The 23,806-nt window shown below is 42.5% G+C and overlaps 1 protein-coding gene across 6 annotated transcripts in view; it reads right to left on the bottom strand.

Annotated features, from left to right (window-relative positions):
* PTPN13 (protein tyrosine phosphatase non-receptor type 13) overlaps positions 1–23,806 on the bottom strand; it is a 1,388,150-nt gene that overhangs the window by 865,735 nt on the left and 498,609 nt on the right. For all 6 annotated transcript variants that reach the window (XM_069630435.1, XM_069630437.1, XM_069630436.1 and 3 more), the window contains one exon: positions 8,839–8,934. In XM_069630435.1, the coding sequence (XP_069486536.1) occupies positions 8,839–8,934 (96 nt within the window). The remainder of the gene's footprint in view (positions 1–8,838; positions 8,935–23,806) is intronic.

Below are 23,806 nucleotides of genomic sequence, written 5' to 3'. Positions count from 1 at the left end.
ACTACCTTAAAAGTTAACATCTACAAACACTAGGAATGCCAACGATAAGGTTTAAACTATCATTACGAAACATGTTTTGGAAGCCATGCAACCCCTTTTGTTTTGGATTGGTCTTCATGTGCTTCTCACGGTAGGTGTGCTTGTTTGTGCTTAGAATGTGAAAGTTATGTCATTGTGGGTGTGAAAAGGGTAAAGGCATGAGTATAAGTATGTTTTTTTGAGAAAATTCTTTGTGTAAGGGTGGGTGTATGTTTTCATGTTATGCAGTATGAGCAGGCACCAATACACATTACAACTGATTCTGTTGGAGAAACAGAATGACTTATCTGATATGGCTCGTTCAGTTCCTAATCAAACCTTAATATAAATACTAATTTATAGATATTAACCTACCGGGGGTTTCATGTAAATTCCTGTCACCAGAAACGAATACATTTCTGAGATCCCCCAAACATTTTTTGCAAGAGACTTGGGACATTGACAATTTGATTCTAGACCGCTTTTGCAGATTTCAACCCCCAAGCGCTTAAGAAATCCTGTAGGAGACATTATGGTGGTATGGCTATTTTTGTTAAGACCTCACTTCAGTGCACCCTTATTTCCAGCGACCCTCAGTCACTTGCCTACAAGCAACAGATATTACTTCAGTAAGTGACAAACCCATTATAATAATGAACTTCTATAATAGCCCCCAAAATGTGAAAGGTTCATCTAGACTAGCAATATATTTTTGTATTCAGATTTAATATAAGTTTTCTTATTACAAATGAGAAAGGATCAAAATCACAGCAAATCACTAGAGAAAAATAGAAATTCAACTCCCTTCTTTTTCGCCCAGCCCCACTCCCCTGATATAGGCAAAGAAAACCTGACCAAAAGGAATAAAACAGCCCTTCTCATATATTGGCATATATATGAGCAAACAATTACATTATTTTTTATCTAGAATTTACAGTTCAGCTAATTAATAGCTTTTGTACAATCCAAAATAGAAAAATAATTAAGAAAATAAGAGCTCAAAATAGCAGACAATAAAAAAGATTAAACAGAAATGAGCATCAACATAAAATATTAAGAATATATTCAATCCTTCCCCACATTTCCATCAAATATCGAACACACGTTTGCCACCTTTGAAAGATTGGCCTGACATAAATCAATTCCACACGATAAAAGTGTGGATCTTCTTATGTCCAACAGTGCCTCACAAACCATCATCAAAGGTTTAACTGGTTCAAGGTCATATCCACAATCTACAACAGCATAAATGCCTTGCTACTTCCCTTTTGGCCACAACCCACTTTCCAAGACTCAACAAGATTGAATTTAATACATAGATATTTAACAATAATCCAGTTGTTGGGGTACGCCGTTACATAGCCACCTCTGGTTGGATGGCTCAGGTATTGATAAATATAATCTCGAGCTAAAGATTTTGAGGCCAAATCCACAAGAGATGTTCCGTATCCGTGTCATAAATCAACTTTTTGTGATTAGGTTTCACTTTATTAGAGGAGTATTCGACTGTGGAAATTTCAAACCATACAAACCAAATGGTGAGATCTCTGTGTAATTTATACATGTACAAATGCCAGCACCCCAGCAGTTGGACCTGGTTAAGTTGTCCATATAAGTATAGTAGTTAGTTGACAGGAGCTTGCATCACTTTCAAATATAGGTTTAGTTTGTTAACCAGCAACACACTATGCATAGAGCTGAGCAGGCACTCAAGCATTGCAAACTCTATAGCGATAGTAGATGGGAGATTAAGAATAGTTCTTAAACACTGATTTTCCATTTTACCTAATCTGTTTAACTGGTTTGCAGCCCAGACCTCAGCTCCACAGAGTATAAAGCCACAATCCGGCCTGCAATAAAGGTGGATAAAAGAAATTCGAGAATAGCCTGCATTTCTTTAGCAAAACGTACAATACCCTCCTGATAACTGGCAGACCTCCAAACCTTGCACAAGCAGGTCCCAATTGAGACAAGAAGGTTGACAGAGACCGCTGTACACCGACAGAGACAGCTGTACACCGACAACAGTGGGAGCAAGGCTCGAGGGCCCAAGAGGAGCCACTGTATCTACAGAGCAAACCCTACCGACCATTAGAACCCCACAGGGGGATACTGGACCGCACTCAATAGCCTGAGAAGGACCTATGGATCGAAACACGTGTCGGCTGACCGCATGGGGATATATGTACCCCGAATGTACCTACAAAGGGTGTATATAAGCTAACAAACCAAATAAACTAACCGTTTTCACAACCAAGCACAAAACTGCGTGAAGAATACAATTCTTGTACTTGACAAACGCAAGGTATCCAGGTTACCACCTTCTCTCTTCCCAATTGAGACAAGAATCAAAAGTAAGGCTAAGCCAACAAATCCATACCTGTTCATTAATTTTGCCGAAACTATTTCTCCTCCAAGAGAGAAATATTTTTCAAAAAGGATTACAGCGTATTCAAGATCATTTGGCTATCTTGTTTCAAACTAATCAATCTGGTGTTAAAAAGGAATTGCTACGCAAGCCAAGTAACGTTGTGAATAATGCTGGTGTACTATGAAACCAATATGACGCATCACCAGCGTAAATGCAGCTTCCTCAGTATACTCTAGTTTACATAGCAAATCAGCTGTAACGGACCAATTTCATCACAATACAAGTTGCTTCAGATTTAGGCGATTCAAGTAAAGATCCCAGGTAAGAACCTATATGTTTGTTTTACTTAACCTCTTGTGCATTTTATGAAGGAAACAATTCATAGGTACAATAGGTATGGCAAATTACAGCTTACTGATCTAAGAATCGTGACACTTTTGAAAAATCGAACATTCAATCAGATTTGATCTAAATGTCATTGGTAGGATTTTAAAATAAAACCTCACCTCCAAGAACACCCTATCGTACATAGCACTGCCCATAGGAGGTAGCAAACAAAGATCCAAATCGTATCATTAGCAAGTTGTTGGCAGCATGGCTAACCTTATGCCTAAATGTATCATTTTCAAATTCTTGGTCAACAAAAGAGTTGCAAACCTATTCTACAAGAGTCTACTCTACAAAATAACAGTTCTCCTGGAAGGTTTCCACAGTCTTAACCCCTCTTCAGTCTTCCTGCTTTCACAATGCACCTTTAAGCCTTTCTGCAGCCTTTGGGTTTCCAACTAGCCTCCTTAGTTTCAAACATGCATTGCAGGGCTTCTCCAGCACCTCTTGCTGCACTGTTGGACCTCTCCCAACTTCCAGCTCACATTGTTACCAGATGGGTCTCTCCCAGACCTTTCGACTGTCAGCATTTAGGAAAGACCTGTTAACTCACATTCAAATAAGGTCTTTCTCTGACCTCCTGGTTCTGCCTTAGGGATAGGTCTCTCCCAGACCTCTTGGTTCACTGTACAAAATGAGTCTTTCCCAGACTTCTTGAAGTAGTCGCACCCTTGTATTGGGTTCCAGGTTCCAAGAATGCCTCTAAGGAAGTAACCACCTATAACCAACATTGCAGTCTACGTCTGTGCAGAGAGTAACAAAGAAATATCCTTTTCCTCCCGTTCTGCTGCTGCCCTTGCTCTTTTTAGGCTACCTCTTTTATAGTTCTCAGGTAGTGTGAGGATTTTCTATTATGGCTGTATGATGTTCCACATTATCCACTGCTCGGGGAGTGGGGAGTGGGATGTTGCAGCATTTCCACTTGATCGTGCAGTTCTTGGACGTGTTACTGTCAGTTACGCTTTTGTAGGTGAGTGAGGGAATTCATAACCTTGTGGTTCATGAACTCCACAGGTTTATGAGATAGTGGAGAGGATGTCTTTGGGTTTCCATGACTTGTTTCACAACCCCTTTCCAGGTGGCCTGAAAGTCCCTGATACACAGTTCTGGCGTTTGACTGCAAGGAAGCAAGCCTGCAGGATCCTGCTCCTTCCACCAAATGGGAGGCACATCAGCAAGCAGCCAGGCCAACCATATGCCATCAGCTCTACCGCCACACAGAACAGAATGTTAATTTCTACCAACTCACCACAGTTAGTACAAATAAAAACAAAGTGTACGTTTGTGTGTAATGATCTGACAGTTGGTTTCAGTTTTCTGCATATAGTGGTTCAGACTGTGTGTAGGATGAGGATATACCACTGTGTAGGGATTTCTGTACCAGACAGATTTCAAATTAAATAAGCACAAAGCCAGGAGCCAATGTAGATAAGCCCTGCCAAGGGAAACAACCTCAAACGTCTGAAGATATACTACTGCTGAAATCCAAATATAATGAGTTGAAAGCATTGACCGCTGCCCCTTATGAGGAAAGTGTTAGCATTCGCATAAAGTATCTCAGTCGTTTCACGTGAAGTACTCAAGGATTCCACTGAGGAAACCAGAACCTCCAAGGATAAATTAACATCCATTAGGATGACCAGGTTTTGAACAACTGGTACTGATGTTGAGCGCCGGGCCAAAAGAGTCAGTCCAGAAAAGTTAATCTCACAGGAAATGTGTGCCATTAACTGTGAGAACCACAGTATTACTGGGATCAATCTTTAAAAACGCTTCAATCCTCCACGACTTTATGAAAGTGAGACAGTCCCTATGTTGAATTTGAGGCAAGGAATTACTTTTAGTCAAGACAAGGTTACGTTTCCTATGAGCTCATGGAAAATACCTTTTTTCAGTGATTTATATATGTATATGTTTAAAACATTTAAAAAAGTGTTCTGGTTACTACATATTAAAAAGTGAAGCCTACAACGATTGGAAATACTAACGTTAAGGTACTGATCTTCAGTCCAAATGCAAAATGTTGCCAATACAACTAAAGTCCATCCCACGACAACAACAATACTTTAACATTAGCATAGATGTGCGCTACCAAATACGCAAAGCGAGTTTTGTGGAATAGTGATGTAAAGAGAGTCAAGGCTACATTTGTAGTGGGAGGAACTTATATATATTAGTGAAATGGTACATTTGGATTGTGTTTTTGCATCTTAATGTTGCCAATCCTAGTGCTTGTAGCCGTCTCCATTTCATTAGTAGACACCTTCACGTTTTTTAAAATAATGTTTAACAAAATCACTGATTTCATTTTCTATTTGTGCGTGTAGACTGCATTAGAGTAATAGTGAGAATGCATTTATGCTCGTTGTGAGACTACTCCACATGCCTCTGTGCATTCAGAGTTTATTGTATGTGCGGATTGTTAAGGTGTGTGCACGTTCTGAGCATACTGGCAGTGCAGAGTTACATTTTCGAAATTGTGCCCCAAAACTGTAATGTTTGGGGTATACGAAAAGCTCAATACAACAAACACCTATTTTTTAACAATGTTGACATAAAATGTCCACGAGGTACTGCCGCTATTGCAGCAGTGAAACATACATATATACATAATGTGAGAATTCTGAAGACATTCTGACATTAAATCCTCTTAAAGCCCCCTTTCGGATGACCAAGAACGGGGCATGCCCATTGGTTTTCCTGAGGTCCACCGAAGTACAGTGAAGAGGAAGCGGCGACCAGAAGTATTAGTACCCCATTTGACTGCCTTGATACTGGGACGAAGAGGATGCCTGCTATAAGCAGAGAAGGTCAGGCACGTCCCCTTAACTTTAGTCAGGCAAACCAAGGTGAGACACGGTATCCTCTCTTTCCCAACTTCCATTCACTCTACTTTCCCTGAACATTTATGGTATACTGTCACCCTCATCTCATCCCCCCTTCACATTTCCAGCCTATTGAAACACGACTAAGGTATAAAAGGTGGATCATTGCCAAAGTGGACTAGCGAGGTGTGGAAGCAGGACGCCAGGGAGCTGCAGCTGAGAAGCCTGAGCGACTAACACTTATCCAGTGGAGAGCGGGATTCTGGAACACTGACCAGTTGCAAAGGGAGGCATTGGGAAAGAGCATGGCGAGGGAGCCGTGTCTCCAAGGAGCCGGAATCTTGAGTGGGACTCTGAAGGGTGTGCTGATCGCTGTTAATGGCGTAAAGAAGACTTGTTGCCCTAGTCAAGGAGGCGGAGCCCAGGAGGCACGTTGCCGACCACCCCAAGGAGAAGGAGGTGAACGAATGAAAAGCAAACAAGGCACTGTATGAAACCAAGTATCAGAGTGGTCAGGCATAGGAAAGTATACGCTCTCAAAAGTCTCTGATGAAATAACATAATGGAACTGTATCCTTGCTGTAGATTGTAAGAAAGAAAGTGAAAAGCTGTGTAGGAAGCAGTGGAAGGGGAGCTACGCGAACAGTGAAGTGGGAGCAAAATCCTCAAAGTGTTGAGAGGCTGCGTGAATTGAACAGAGAAGAAAACCAAAAGGTGGAAATCTATTGTGCAAGGAAAGGGCATGTTAAGAGCCCAAGGCACCTGGTTGTGCGACCTGTAGTGGGTGGACCATGCGGTCTGACAACTGCGCCACAACTAGGGGGACACTGCAAAAGACACTTGTATCTTGGGGAAAGGAGCCCTGAGAAGTTGAGCATTCTGTGGAACTGGAGGGGATTGAGCTTGGGAAAGGGAGCCCTGAGAAGCCTGAGCTGTCTGAAGAGGATTGAGCTTGTGACAAGTAAGGAAAGGTGTTTTGAACTTGGGGAAGGAAACCCTGAGGTTTTGCGGAACTTTGCGGAGTGAACTGAATATTGTGCATTGAGAACAAGTGTGCTCCATGGACTTGGGGAAGGGAAACCACAGGTTAAGGGAGCCTTGAGTTGTTGTGGAACTTTGAGAAACCAACCCAACACTGTGCATTAAGAATAAGTGTGTTTTGGACTTCGGGAAGGGAAACCCAAGGCTATCGGAATCAGCTGAAACAAGCATCTTTTGGACAAACAAGTTGAACATTGGGTAGGGAGCAAGAGATAGCTCTGTATTTTGTTTTGGACACTGTTTTATTGATAATGAATAGCCCTACACTGCGTGGTGTTAAAAGTGAGGGCAAGCATAGGTTTTGACACAGACAGCTTTTGCGTTTTGACTGACAGACATGACTTTCCTTACTTGATTTAGGTAGAGAAAATCCCACCTTAGTGATCGGGCAAGATACGCAGCAATCCATCCTGACTCTTATAAAGGTTTTGAAACTGTATTAATTGTTGTCTGTCTCAGTCTCTTGATACCATGCTTGTCTCACAATTCACACAAACATATGTAGATGGAGAGAAAAAAGGGTATATTTTTAACGCTTACGGTTCTCATAGAAAATGCTTTACTTGAAAAAAGGAAAAATCTCTCAATCTGAATTTGTATCTTATTAGTAAGAAAAAAGTATCTAATCAAAGATGGATTTGGAGCCCCAAGAGGGTCTTCTACTCCTCATCAATTGCTGAAGATCGAAACAGGATGAATGCAGACAGACAGCCTTTTGTCTCTTCATATAAATAGATGTTCCTTCACCTGTTACCTTGGTACTTATGAAAAACCAATTGACTGGCAGGTATTGTATTTGCACAGGACTGGCTGGATGTCAATTGATTTGCCCCAAAGAGCATGTTAAAAATCGACCTAAACTTGGGTTGGCCATTTATGAATGCATTAGTGCCGTTGGTTTCAACAAATCTGGAAACCTAGCAAAGTAGGTCTAAATCAGGCCAGTTATTTCCCTTCACCCGTCCATCATCTGAGAAGCAGCAACAGTCTCTCAGAATTTAGATACTTAGTGGGGCACAGAGAAAAATAAGCTAAAAAGAAAGCACTACGAAAATCTGAAATATGTGTCTTCTCAAACCAAAAGGATAGGACACAGAAATGTTGAGTACACCAATTCCAGGGGCCATCCCTTTATGTCAGCTAAGAATCAACATGCATGATCACGTATTTGCACCTGTGAAAGGCAGTCTTTCCCGGGTGTGATTATGGCTTCAGAGCCTGCCACGGTAGAAAAAAATAAAAGTAAACAAAAATGGCCCCTGTCTTAAAAAAAGGAAAGAGACTAGGTCCCTTTTCAGATCACGGTGGCCATTTTTGAACATGTTTTCTATGGGCGCTGTCATCCGAAAAGGGACCGAGACCCTTTTCTATGTTTATGGTGGTGGACATTTTTGTTTCCATCCCGACGGGAGATGTGCTCGCGCTGAGTCCATCTCCCTTCGGAATAAAAAAGAAATATAAAAAAAAATGTATCTGCAGCCTGGGAATTCCAGAGTGCGAATAACTTTCACGCACCATCAGAGCGGACATAGCGTTTAACGGCCCGCAGCCTGAGCGGAGGTCCCAATGCTCAGGCTGGAGGGGCGTTAAATGCCATGTCCGCTTCGGCGGCAGGGCGTGAAAGTTATAAAACTGATATCAGCACAGCAAGCAAGACCTGGGTACGACAACAAACAGCAGACAAAACGTATACCAAATTCTCAACAAAGGCACAGTCAAGGATTCAGGGAGGCAGTATAAATAGAGCCTTTATAGTCAGAGCAATAGGACCCATGAAGAACAATACTGGTGAGTATCACAATGTTTTAGAGACTAGACTTATAAGTGGGCCATTCGTTGTTGAAAACATTACTTCCCTGAGGAGAAGGAGCAATCTCCCTAGTGAGAAGAAGCAGTGTGCAGCAGAAAAGCTCCAGTCAAGGACGATCACTAGTGATAAGTGCAGCAGGGGCTACAGGTCTTTACAAGGAGTGGAGAAAGTGCATCTTATGTTTGATATTATCACTGTGTGATTTATTGGGACCCCAGTGAACAAACATCAATTCCGCTATCGAACAATAAAAGGTGCCAGCCTAGCTTCAAGCTGAAGTGCTAAGCAGACCTGCACCTGACTTTTTATTCAATGTAACACAATCTCAAATTATCAGTAGGGCACTACCACTGCAATATCATACATCATAGTTATAAGCAACTCACCTTGTCTGAAATCGGGGTCAGAGGAAATAAACGAGGCACTTTCACCAGATGAACTGTAGGCATCACTTAGAGAATGTTTGTAAATTCGTGAAGGGTCTGAAAGAGATGTACAAGAGTATTGAAACGCATACTGGTTACGTAAGCACACTTTAACAGAGAACACTGAAAGACCCTTTGAGATAACTATTCCAATTTAGATTAAGAATACATTTGAGTTTTTGGCATGATCAGAAAAGCTATCTGCATGAAAACTCTAACCTCAGCTAATGGAAATTAAAATATCTTGCTAATAACACTTGATTAAACTGGGTTTAATGATTCTTAGTCTATTCCTGATATTTCAGGTTCTCACGCTTGAAGCATAACATCATGCAGAGTCTGGTGTTTCATTCATATTTGTTTTCTAATATTCATATTGATTGAAGAGTCTTCTTATTTGTGCTTGAATCAGTGTTTATTCCCAAGTGCTCTCCCGGCAGGAGAATGTGATCGTAACACATAACCAAGCTGAACTGATGGTGCAACTACAATTAGTAGAAGTGAAAGACATCTGAAGCACAACCGCTTCAGTACCATTGTATTTATTTAATTTATAAAGCACACTAAACCCAGGGCGCTGTTACAACCAGTTACACATATGAAAAGCTAATTCATAATTCAGTGTCATGTGTTATCTATCCTCCTAAATACTGACCAACTTATAATGCACGGTTCCAAATACAGATTCTCACCTGACCTAATTTCAAAAGCAGGATGTTTGCCCTGGTGAATGGCTGATTGCTACTCCCCATCTCCTCCTCTTTTTTTCATAATCTTCATCACACAACTCAGGATCATGTGAGTAAACATGGGTTTCAGTAGTACATAATTTATGAGTTATGTACCAATTGTTATCAAGTACTCATGAACACATCCATGTAAATATACTACTTCATTAAATTACTTGCATGGATCGAAAAAAGATCTGATGAGCAGGAGTTACCACTGTGGAATAAGGAGCTGGCACATAGCATGCCAAAAATATAACTTCCAAATCAGAATTATAATTGTATTACCATTATATAGGAGTTATTATTCTTTACATGTCTTCCAGATGTGTTGCAATGTTCCTTTATACAAATTCTCAAATATGCATGGTTAATGTCACATGGGTATGTGTTATGGCACCAGCTGTCCTGTGATGTTAAAAGTAGCTTCAGGTACCTGTTGATCTATAACTAAGCAGGCTCTTCTAAGCTACAAACAGGGTCTTAACAGCTCCCAGAAATGTCAAACCCTGTATTGTACCCATGTGTTAAAGTGTCCTGCACGTGTGAAATACTGTTTTAGCTGCGATAGACCATAAGCATTCAACCGAAAGATGACACTTTCGTATGGAAAGCAGCATTTTTGAAATAGGTTAGCATTTTGGCAAAAACAAACAACGTGCGGGTTATGAAACCGGGTTTATTAGAAAACCTAAACTAGGGGGTAGTGGACATTACTGCTATTTAAGTACATTTGCCAAATAAACATATCAGTTTATTATAAATCTCAGAGACCCTGTGTTTTCCCAGTTGAGATTAAATGAAATTAAAGTAGAATTGGGGATAACCTACTGTTTATCATGTGTGCAAAATACATGTTTCATTAAGATACACACATATTTGGTCATGCTGATAACTGGTATACCTCAGATTGGATCAGTAGACATGTTAAAGAAGATGGCTGCAATTAGTTACAACATAGAAAATCAGACATACTCTACATGTGCTGTGAAAGACTGGTTCGTCCTGACAATAAAATCGTTCCCCTTTTTGATTAATCTCTTGAGGATCTAGGTTATCTAAAAAGCTAAGAATGTTCAGAACTATGGCACTCTAAGCCATTCCCAGCCTTTACCAGATGAGAAATCGTGTTGAAATGACCATGTGACAGATGGACCATGCATTTATCAAGGCTCTCTTACTAATGCACTAAAATTCCCTTGTCATTGAAATGTGGCCGCTGTTTCCTTTGATGAATATTTTAATGATTTCAGTATTGGCAACCTTGGAAAATGCTCCATCCAATCAGGAAGCAGAGAACGCAACTGGAACTTGCTCTCCTCTGATCCATTGTGGGCGTCCTCTTCTCTCCACTGAAATGTGCCCTTACCTACAGTGTCTTACCTGTTGTGGCTGCCCTCACAGTGTGTTGTACTTTGCAATTGGGTGGGATAGTCCAGGCAACTCACTACAGATAATGCCACAATCCGGAGCACCACCAGTGGGGGGTCCGCTGAATAGGAGGAATTCATATAACCTAGAAATTGTGTGTGCCCTTTCGGCAATGTCATATAGGGTGTCGATCATAGAGTGTGCCTCCATTATCTCCTTATACATTGGCCATCTGCGTACAATCGCACTTTTTATAGATGCAAGTGCTAACACGAGGACGTCAAATGAATGCTATTAGACAATTATCTTCGAATTCAATGCATTTAGCAAAATTGTGAACTTGTCTTACTGTGCAATAAGAAACAAGTCTTGTAAATTATCTAGACAAAGCCCAGGTGGGTCAAAACATTGGCATGGGCAATGAGTCACTGTTGGATTTATTTGCCTATGTGAATGTTTTTTCAAAGTTATGGGATTTTCTCAGCTATGCTAATGAAGGTCTCTTTAGTCATGTTTATTTGACTGTTTATTTTTAGTGACCTATGTTCATTGATTACTGTACAATTCAGTATTTGATACCATCATTTCGGTTTGATTGTGGCTCAACTAAGGATTTCAGTATTGCCACACTATAAAATTGATCCACAGCGCTACAGTGTCTGGATTCTTTTTCAGCACTATGTGCTGTAGCTGCCCTGCCTTGTAGTACAGTTCAAAGCAAGGCACTCTAATGCCGTCCTCCTCGTATGGTCTTTGCAATGAGGCCAACGCTAATCTGCATCTGACATTCTTCCACAAGAATTCCCACATAAGGAGCCAATAGTTTTGAAGAAGGATTTAGGTATGCTGTATGGTACGTTTGTGAAATAATGCAGAAGTCTCGGGAGGGAAACCTCTCCACAATGTAGCATTTCTCACCAGAAGCCACAGCTTGGATCAAGTCATTTCTAAGCAACAAGTTGATGAGTGTTCGCGGCATCAGCGGCTGCAACCTTGATCCCTATTACATGCAGAGTCCCACAAGGATCGTGTGCATCACCGACCATGTCCAATGCATTTACCAAAACATTGTTTGATGACCTGGATCACATGGGTGTCACCTACACAAACTATGCAGATGACACTCAGATCCTGATCCCATTAACAGGTCACTATGCCAAGGTCCTTGCCCTGATTAACAGAATCTACCTTATCATTCAGGCATGGATGGCCACACATGGTCTCTGCCTGAATGATGACAAAACAGAACTCCTCCTCCTAGTTACTTCCAGTAACATCAAAAAACTAGGCGACCAATACTAATCATTTAATATCGATGGCAACTTCATTTAAGTCACCAGCCAAAGTAAAAACATTGGGTTTCTATCTTGATTCCTCCCTAAATTTGAGAAAGCAGGAAAGCAGGTCAGCGCAACAGCTTCGGCAAGTGCGTATACCTGCAAGCTCATCCGAGCCTGTAAACTATTCCTCTCCACGAAAAGTTGCATCACTTTGGCCAGAGCGCTGGTCTCATCTAAAATTGATTGCTGCAACCGACTATATCTTGGGGCTAACAAATACATCACTAAGAAACTACAGATCCTGCAGAACAATGCTGTCAGAACTGCTCTGAGCATTCCTAGCAGACAACACATTTCCACCATAAGAAGGGACTATAACTGGCTCTCCATTAAAGAAAGAATTCAACTTAAGACTGCATCCCTAACATACACATGCCTTAATATCTCAGCCCCTCAATATCTCTGACAAATTCGCCTTGAAACAATATGCCTGTCTTACCTGATCAGCCAATTCTGGATGCTTACAAGTCCCCAGATATAAACTCAAGAAAGAAGGTGGTAACAGCATTGCTGTCCTGGCTGCCCAACTCTGGAACGCTCTCCCCTCTAATCTCAGAGTGAATCAATCCCTCCATAGCTTCAGAAACAACATGAAGAATTGGCTTATCACCAATGATGACCCTCTCTAAGAGCATTTGCATTCCACTTTATATATGTTATATAGTCTGTACTCCATGCATTCTTGTTATATATTCTTCACTGCCTTGTTTTTGTAACTGTGAATAATTATGAAACTGCTCATTTGTGTAATAAACTGCATCATCCTTGTACTGCGCCGAGATACTATTGGGTGAGGTGCGCATTATAAATAAATAAACCATTTTTAGCAGCGCTGCCATGCCCATTAATGAGAGGGGTCATTTGGTCCAGAACGTCATTGAGTTCCGTATACCATCTAAGGCTTTTTGCGTGTTCTGTTCCTGAACGGTATCATGGTATATATTGACTCTTAGGTATCGGAACGTAAGAGTGCTGCATTGCAGGGCGAATACCAGGAGTTTGTTTTGTTGCGTTGTTGCTTGTCCTGCTAATGGGAATAAGGATGACTTTTCCATACTAATTGTGATGCCTGAAAGCTGGGAGAAACCCGCAAGGGATTCAAATATAAATTCTAAGTTGTCTTTTGGATTTTGCATATTTTATATATATATATATCAGTGAAAAAACTTTGTTAAAGGGTATGGTTCCAAGTAAAACCGAAAACCCCCCTGAAATTCGCCAGTTAGAACTCAAATAGCAAGATGTTATTAAACCTGTGCATAAGTAGGTCTAAAAATCCAGAATGGGAAGATGAAGGGTGATACCTGCGGGTAATTTTCTTTCAAGTCACCTCACAGCAGCAGCCTAAGTGATAATGCTATCACCAAGTTAGCCCCTTATGCAGTCAATTGATCCTCTGTCAAAGAGCAAGCACCACTCTAGAAGCATTGGTTTAATGCTTTGAAACAGCCATTAACAACTAAACAAGAACAGTCCCCACTCACAACACAAACCATTTAGCTTGATAGAAGACAGTAAAGAAACCCATCTCTGTACTCCATTCCAAAAAAACTAAAACAGCGACAGGAACTTCCTCAAACTTACAACCAGACCCCCATGCCCACATGAACCAAGTGGTCAGATGTAGGTAAAATAATCATAACTTAAGATGCAAAAACCCGAAAACATATGTGAAACACAATGACCAACTGGACACATGGCTTGGAAAGGACGCCAAAAGACAAATACTTACAAACCTGTCTATCCTAAAGACCCAACAAAACATGAGCTGCACTCAAAAGATCTCAGCGCACTCAGGTAAGATAAATCATCAAATAAAGAAATGGAATACATGGCAAGCAAACTAGCTCAAATAGAGACTGCATTTAACAAACCCCTAACAACCCCCTTATCAATATACGGGAAAAGCTTAACACAAAAAAAAGAATCCTGGTAAAGGAATTAATAATGATCAAATATGGATAAACTACTTTAGACATCTAAAGCAATACATCCTCACTGAAAACCTCACAGACAGGCGAAAACATGTCCTGACATAACAAATCCCCCTGAGGGAGTTATGAAAGACCAGCAAAACCCCATAAACACAACAGCAACCAAAATCAAAGAAATCCTGCAGCACAGACAAGATACTAAATTAGGTGCTTAAGCCAAGTGAAAACATTGTGCAATCCAGGCTTTTTCCAGACATTTGGTCCAAAGTACTGATTACCCACTGTGGAATGAGCACTGCAGACACACTTTTCGTAAGCACCTTTGTTTATTGGCCATCAAATGGCATAGGTAACAATCAGGTTCTCTCAGTTCGCTTTACTGGCAAACATGGGCACTTCTCGGAATGTCCTGGACTCTTCTGCTTCTGGTGGCTTTGTTGGTTCTCTGTTTCTTCCCAACATGCCCAGGGAAACTGCTCAGGCTATATTTCTGGCTCATCCTGCAAAAAAAAGCATATAGAATGCTATATTGGATAGGTTCTACCCCTTTTATCCCTCCTCTGGGTCAGTCTAAGGGAACTGGAATGGCATCCCGTGCAACCTATTGTCCCCAGTCATCGCGGTTATATGGGGGGGGAGGTGAGGCCCACATCCTTCCATAGAGAAGGGTGTTATTTCCACCTTTGGCTGGAGTTTAGAGATACCGTCTGTGCCTCCATCCTACAGCAGGTAAGGAAGCTGTTGAAGGACTTGGGACTTTATAAAAAGGGATCCCCCACATCGGTGCCCTCCCACCCCCTGGTCCTCGTCTGCGTGTTTGTGGATGCTTTCTGGGTCTCCTCCACAGCTCTGTTAATAGGGTTCTCTTCATTGCTACCAGGCACACTGCTGCCTCCCATCGGGCCAAGGGTACGATCCTGTCCTCCCAGAAAGTTCCATGAAGCCCCAGCTCACACCCCCCATCTATAGAGATGGGGATGCTCTGGGCCCAAATAACTACAGAGCAATTGAGTAAACAGTAACCTCAGCAAACTATTTTGCAGCCTTATTAACCAAACAATGCTTAACTTAATAATCAACAGTAACACCCAAACATCGAGCCACAAACCATATCTGCACCTTGCAGTGCCCGATCAGCAAATATGTTGAGAAGAAAAAAAAAGGTAAAAGCATTTCCTTACTTAACAGATTTCCAAAAAGCCCTTGATTCAAACTGGCACCCCGCACTACACCCCAAATAACTGCAGGCTGGAAGTGGGGAAAGATGTATTAGATAATATAAGGAGGGAGCCAAGGTGTAACCACAGCCCAACCCTGTTCAATCCCTACACCAATTACATCCCTATGTTGCTAGAGGAATCACAGGCCTGCAACTGAATGTCTCAAATTAAATACCGGATTATGTGCAGGAGAACTATTCATAGTGGCACCCGCTAAGGAAGAACTCCAAAGCAATATTAACTTCCTCAAAGGACACTGCAAAACCTGGGGCATGGAGATGAACGTAAACAAAGACAACAATCATAGTATTACAGAATGAAGGAAAGAAGAAAAACAACAAAGTCAAATTAAACCTTAATGGCACAGTACATTAAGTAAATTACAGACTGCACTTATCTATGTGTCAGAATAAGGGCATCTAGAAGTTTTAAACTGTGCGACGAATCGCAGAAATGTGTCACTTCTCAAAGGGAAGCCCTCCCACCCCCCAGCCTGTGAGGCTAGGGAGGTGAGCCCACTCCACGACACCCTTGGTAGGGGTAGATGCAAGTAGGACTTCACCAGGAGACACTGCCTCTTTGGGGACAAGGACTCCAACTCCCGAAAGGACATACCAATTTAACCTCTTCAGACATATCCTATGAGGATTTCTGTGAAGAAAATACCAGTATGTGCTATTAACAACCAAAAACTGTGAATGTTCCTGAAATAAAAAGAATCCCAGTAACAAAGAAGGAGGATCACCTATGGAGAAGAGGAGACACTATGGGAGTCGGAGAAGAAGGAATACAACACTATGCTGGGGATGTCCCTTGTCTGCATAGTGTATGAAAGGGGAGGAGTCTGGAGACAAAGGAAGGAAACCTGCGAGTTAAGAAAGGGCTTGCACACCAGCTCCGAGCAGATGATGGACGCTGTGTCCGGTACTGTAGAGAAACCAGGCAGTGACATGTGTCATCTCACAGCAACAGGAGAGAGAAGAGAAGTCGAACGCTGGCGTCCTAGAAACTGGGAAGAGTGTAAGGGAAAGAGTGGTGGCGTGACCACAGGAAGACACAAAGAAAACCGCAGAAGCCAACCTGACAAGAAGAAAAGGCCAGGAGCGAACCGAGAACCCAGTGACATTATCCCAACCAGCCAAAGGTAACAGGGAAGACGGGTGGGGGGACAGCGAACCATTATTGGAAAGCTCATACTCATCCCAGTAAAGTAAAAGGGAATGTAATCTTGAAAGCCCCTAATGCAGATGAGAATTATTATTGAAATGCTCATACTGGTCTCAGTACAAAAAGAGACTTTAATATTAAAACTCAGTGAAGCCGACCAGGATCGTTATTGTAAGGATCATACTCGTCCCGATAGGAAAGGCAAAGAATAAGAGAAAAAGCTGAAGAAAAGGCTGGAATGAAGTATAGCGATAAAGGACATTTTCAGAAGTGCAAACTGTATAAGAAGTGTAAGAAGAGCTTAATTTAACTGGGAAACAAATAGGACTGAAGAAAACAGGACTATTTGGAAATCCCTGGATAAATGATATAGGAGTGAGATATACGAGACAAAAGGCATTTTTAACACGCAGATTGAGAAATCGGGAAACGATACAAAAATGCTTTTTGATGTTGTTAGGAAACTAGAAAAACCTCATGTCCAGTTAGACTTGTTTATCCCTATGAAAGATGACTAGTGAGGTCCAGCGGGCTTTGGCAGATAAAACTAAACCAACCCCCCTTAAAATGACTACCAATATGACCCAGGCCAACAATTTTGACATACCTAAAGTTTTTTAAAAAACTTTGAAAGCTGCTAAATCAGTGTTTGCCCGATCTCAGTGGATCAGATAGTGAATACACTTGGGAAGATGCATCCAACAACATGTTTGGGTGATAGTATTGCTTCTAAGATTATCTTAAACAATGTTGAATTGTTTACTTCATTCCTTACACGATTCACCAATGTCACTTTCTGTTACAACACTGTTCCAGACAATGTACAAATGTGGTAGTTACCCCTTTATTTGAAAAACCTTGTCAGGATCCCAAGGTATATAGTAATTTAAGACCTACAACAAATGTCCCTTTTCTATTAAAAATAGTTGATAATATTGCTACTGTGCAATTTCAGGGACACCTGGAAGAAACCAACATTCTACATTCCAGGCAATCAGGTATTAGGTCCAACCATGGCACCGAGAGTGCATTGGTAGATCTACAAACCCACATGTTGAACATTGTTTACAAGAGCAAGTCGGGGCAGCCTTTGACTTTGTGGACCATGAGAGGCTCATTGCAACCCTCTCTGAAATAGGATATTGTTTCGGAGAAGCTATTAAATAGATGACATGTTTCCTGGAGAATAGAAAATCAATAATCTGTTGGGGGGATGCTGCCTCAGAATCAGCACTGATCACATGTGGTGTGCCCCATGGTGCATGCATCTCGCTGGCACTTTTTAATGTTTACATTTGCTTCCTGTGTGACTAACTTGAGAATTTGTGAACTCAGTTCACCAACTATGCCGACGACACTCAGCTTATAATTGAGCTGAGTGGGGATTTTGCTAAGGAGGCCAAAAAGATCTCCTGCATCTATGAGGCAATTCTATATTTTTAGTGATGCTAACCGCATCGTGGTGTAGGGTTTGTAGTTTTTTGATAGTTTTTGCTGGCATCGCTCAATAATGCACTGCAATAATCAACCTAGGCATTATGGTTGCTCTTAGCAAAGTCTCAGTTTTTTAGTGGAGACGTATGGCTTGACTAGTCGTAGCAATCTTAATTGGTATTTGGATTCTTTTTACCAGATTGTCCACCTGAGCATCGGCACCAAGAGAAGGTTAAAAAATGACTCCAGTTTTGACCTTGTTGGACACCCTGTTGTGATGGTCGTCGATGGAGAATCCTGAATACTGAGCTTCCAATTTAGCTCTTGCTTAAGATGCCCGCGCCTGGTAATAAATAAGTATGCAGAAAGAGCAACGATAAAAGGGGAGACTTGCAAATTTATGATAACCCTGTCGAGGGAAAAGAGAAGACTTAATATTACCAAAGAAAATTCAGAAGGAATCCAAGAAAGGAAATGAAATCTCTAAACAAAGGGGAAAGGGAGAAAAGTGTTGAACTGATAAAGGCAGTCACCGGAGACTCCTTGAAGACACCCTATTGAACTGAAAGTTTGCTAGAAGGAAATACATCAGGATAAGGGAGCTATTCTCCTGCCTTTAGTTATTAGGTTAGCGTTAAGGTCAGATAGGTTTAGTTTGGACAGTGGATATATTCCTTTAGAAGACATTGATTGATGACTGACGAGCACCTCAGTTAGTTTTGCTAGGTAGGGACGCCTTATAGAATAGGGAAAGATAGGCCTTTACCTTTTTCTTTAGTCCATAAAGTCTGTGAAATGAAAAGATGTGAAAAGATCTCCTGCATCTATGAGGCAATTCAAGCCTGGATGTCAACTAATTGGTTATGCCTCAATGGCACAAAGACTGTGTTTCTCATATATGTGTCATCTTAAGCAAGAGCTAAATTGGAAGCTCAGTATTCAGGATTCTCCATCGACGACCATCACATCAGGGTGTCCAACAAGGTCAAAACTGGAGTCATTTTTTAACCTTCTCTTGGTGCCGATGCTCAGGTGGACAATCTGGTAAAAAGAATCCAAATACCAATTAAGATTGCTACGACTAGTCAAGCCATACGTCTCCACTAAAAAACTGAGACTTTGCTAAGAGCAACCATAATGCCTAGGTTGATTATTGCAGTGCAGTATTGAGCGATGCCAGCAAAAACTATCAAAAAACTACAAACCCTACACCACGATGCGGTTAGCATCACTAAAAATATACCTATTTCAACAGATAGACAGAACCTTCAGTGGCTGCCGGTTGCAGCCAGGACCTGCTATAAGGTCAATACATTAACCCACAAATGTGTTTATGGGCTGGCCCCATCTTACTTACGTGAGAGTTTTGTACAACACCAACCGCCACAAACTACTCGGTCAAGCAATAATATGCATCTAAGCTGTCGAAGAACTAAGCATGTAAGAGGAAACAGCCCCTCTTTTCCGGTTCAGGCAGTCCTGGGCTGTAACAAACTGCCAGTGGATTTAAGGAGGGAAGAGAACTAGCTAACCTTCCACAAGCACTTGAAAACTATATTGTTTAATTGTTTCTTTGTGCATTCTGATGCCCGCGCCGGGTAATAAATAAGTATGCAGAAAGAGCAACGATAAAAGGGGAGACTTGCAAATTTATGATAACCCTGTCGAGGGAAAAGAGAAGACTTAATATTACCAAAGAAAATTCAGAAGGAATCCAAGAAAGGAAATGAAATCTCTAAACAAAGGGGAAAGGGAGAAAAGTGTTGAACTGATAAAGGCAGTCACCGGAGACTCCTTGAAGACACCCTATTGAACTGAAAGTTTGCTAGAAGGAAATACATCAGGATAAGGGAGCTATTCTCCTGCCTTTAGTTATTAGGTTAGCGTTAAGGTCAGATAGGTTTAGTTTGGACAGTGGATATATTCCTTTAGAAGACATTGATTGATGACTGACGAGCACCTCAGTTAGTTTTGCTAGGTAGGGACGCCTTATAGAATAGGGAAAGATAGGCCTTTACCTTTTTCTTTAGTCCATAAAGTCTGTGAAATGAATAAGCAGAGTCTGTGTCCTCCTGACTCGCCACAACTGGCAATACAAGCACCTCAAGAAAAAGCCCCCCATGCATTCTATTCCATCAAGAAGCAACTAGCATACCTCAATCCACCAATAAAATTAATTATAAAACTTTCTGACCGCACCATCGCTACTATCTTATTTTAAGTGGGAGTGAGGTGTGGGGGTCCAACACACAAAAAAAAGAATTAAGCATGTGACAAATATCCCAGAGAGGTTCTACACTTCACCTCAGCAATGTAGTTTGCAGAGACAAAATGCAGAGATTCCCCCTTCTGCTTAACATCAAAAAGCATTGTTTTTCAAACGTCGGTTGCATAGCAAGAGTAGTAACCCAAGCACTCTCCACTACCAGGCATTGGAAGTCCAGACAGCAAAACCCTTAAAACAATACCAATGTATTACAGAACTGAGGTTGACAGCAGTGCTCTACAGTTTGACAGCATAGGGCCCAATAGAAGCAATATACATAATGTACTAAAGAACAGAACGAGAATATCACTGTATGGAGTGAATTTCTCATTAAAAAAAAAAGAAAGCAAGAAAAAGACCGATTTAGAAAGACCTCCGTGAGCGGTCTTTCTAAATCAAACTGCCATGCCCCTGCTGCACAATAGTGCGTGCAGGGGTTGACAGATTGACAGAGGCAGCCAGACGAGGGAAGTCACGGCAGCGAGGTAAGTGTATTTTCGTTGGGGACGGGGGGGCGGGGTGTGTGTGTGTGTGTGTGTGTGTGTAAGGGTGGTGGGTGATGAAAGGGGGGGGTTTGAGGGGTAAACCCTGCCCCTGCCCCCGATTTTCTAGGAATCCAGAGGGAGGGAGTGGGGGTAGGATCACCTTTCCAGGGACTGGGGGAGTTCAGAATGTCATATTTCAGAATTTTAAAGGCCACACAAAATCGGTTGGAAAAAACCCCAAATGAAAACCGTATTTTTTATGTTTAGCCTTTAAAATGCAGTAATTTCTGGGCAACACGATACATTTACAGATTACCTGATTTTGGTTAGAAAAACCTAAGCACAAGCACACATTCACCAAATACAGACTACGGGCCACTGGCTGGAAACAGAGACTGATCGTCAGCTCAAACATGAAGCTCAGGAGGACAGAATCTGTCAACAGTGTGGCTTGGAAGAAGTAAAGGAGACACATATGGTGATGTATGACCTTTTTCCATGGGCGTAGTTTTAGGGGGGGAAAGGGTGTTTGCCCACCCCCCCCCCCCCGATTTTCATGGCACACCATTTTGTCTTCATTCATTTGGCTGTGGCACCTTTTCTTCAGATGTCATGTCCCACCAACATTTTCAGCAAAGTTACTCCACTGCCTTTTTCCCCACATTTTCTGAGATTAAGGAATTCCTTGCAAGTAAAACTGGACATGAACAGCTCTGCATCATTCTCTACCTCCAGAATTAGGAGAGAGAATACCAAAAAATGTCTATGCATGTCACTAAAGAGAAAAAGTGCATTAAGCAATACAGACTTTTAGAATAAAAAGTTGAAAACCAAAATAATCACTAGTGAAGAAACTAACATTTATTGTATCCCATGTGTGTACCTTGGTAATATTTGTCTAACTTGCCAAACCAATAAAATATCTTTATTTGTATTGTATACTTGGCAGAGAGCAGGAGAGATCGAAAGACCACACAGGGCAATTGGACTGAACCATCAAGAGTCAGGGTGGGATGAACGAGCGACCGATGTAGACGCGTGCTCGCTGAGCTCCCGGTGCCGCCAACACATCCTGCCAAATCCTGGGGGAATTTGACTTGCGACACTCCTGCAAAATTACGAAAAGTTGGCCGACAGACGACACGACACATTGCAGTTGCTCCCGTAACAAAACGGAGGCCGGAGGCGAAGATAACTGCGGTGGAAGGTGATAGAGCGTGGCACCCGCCGAACTCGATCCAAGATGGCCGACAGTGACTTGGGATAGTGCGCCACTGACATCCGGCACGAAGAACAGCGCCATACAGGAGGAGCGAACGGTTGATGGGAAGGCAGTGACCAACCGTACGCGCTCCGCTCCGCTCCGCGTTGAGCGCCCGCCAACTCAGAACAAGGGGCGACAGACAGCGACGGAGAGGCACGTGATTGGGCACGCGAAACGGTGAGGAGCAGGGTGGGCGGGAGGCAGTGGTTGCGAGCAGCTTTCCCGCTTGCCCGCTCCCAGAAAATCGCTTGTGATTAGATCGAGAGTTAAATCCGTGCCCCGGCCCACGCACAACGCTACTAGAATCATCAAGGCGGATCCTCATCGAAGTTGTGACTGCAACGGTCATGGGCAAGGACAAGAGCAGGAGAGGCACGACGCAAAGCAAAATGGAACAATACGCGGTGCCCACACTGGCCACGGAGCCGACACAGGAAAGATCGGCAATTACTGAAGATGAGGAACCCGAACCCTCTCTCAAAGACATTATGAACGCCATAGCCAACTCCAGAACCGCTATGGAGATTAAAATGGACGGCATCAGCACAGAAGTGTCCCTCCTACGCCATGACTTGCAGAAACTCACGTCCCGCACGGGAGAGGCGGAAACCCGCATATCCAACACGGAAGATGGCCTCCGAAACATCCATCAACAGATGACCAGAGTACTGCAACGTGTTAAGACTCTAGAGGAACGGGTGGAGGAAGGAGAGGGGCGCTCTAGACGGAACAATATACGAATCCTGGGATTACCTGAGAAAAGTGAAGGCCCCTCCATGGAACTATTCCTTGAACAACTACTCATGGACCTATACGCCCCAAAGAATTTTTCGAAACTTTTCTCCATTGAACGTGCACATCGAGTCCCAACAGGCAGACCAACGCCTGGGGCCCCACCCCGCACTGTGATTGCCAAAATCCTAAATTACAGAGATCGCGACGCGATACTGCAAATGGCCAGATCCAAGGGAGCCACGACCTACAACGGCGCGAAAATCGCTTTCTTCCCGGATTTCACACGGGAAGTACAAAGAGCACGCCAATCATTTGACCAGCTTAAGAAGAAGCTACAGACCCAAAACATCAAATATGGTCTCCTGTTCCCGGCACAGCTGAAAATTTACCATAATGGCACAACCGTGCACTTTAATGACCCAAAGGATGCATGGAATTGGGCAGAAAATAACCTGGAGGGAGATTGGGGCCCCACAAATAGAAGGGAACGTGAACGAAATAGACCGCGCCCGGACAGATCCCCGAATGCACAACCACTACAAGGCCAGGATGGACTACCACCAAGAGAAGCCGACTGAAGTGTGCGGACACATGCTGATAGCAATGCACTGTCAGAGCTTTTCCCCCCCCCCACATTGAAGAAATGGCGGCTCGAGCGGGGGGCCCCCCCCCTCAACAAAGGTAATAGGACCAGCGCCGAGCAACGGCGACAGAATCGCAAAGAAGTTATATCGAATGTATTGATTGTTTGTTCGGTCCGAGCAGACCCTTGTCAGGCTCGGCCTAATGTTGGGGCGACAGGTACTTCCAGTTGGGGTGGAGTATGGGGAGGGTACGAGGGAGTTTGTGTTTAGGACAGAGTTTATTTGTTTGGTTTGCTGCTCTAAGATCAATGCGCGCAATAGGCTGGGGTCGGGTTCCAGGGGGGCGGATAAGGGGCAATGCCCGGAGATACACACAACATTACCCGGCATGTCCGATTCCC

This window comes from Ambystoma mexicanum, chromosome 6q, assembly GCF_040938575.1.
Source record: "Ambystoma mexicanum isolate Mex_15411 chromosome 6q, UKY_AmexF1_1, whole genome shotgun sequence".
NCBI classification, from domain to species: Eukaryota; Metazoa; Chordata; class Amphibia; order Caudata; family Ambystomatidae; genus Ambystoma; species Ambystoma mexicanum.
Note: the sequence above shows the minus strand (reverse complement) of the source record. Positions and strands in the feature narration are given on the sequence as shown.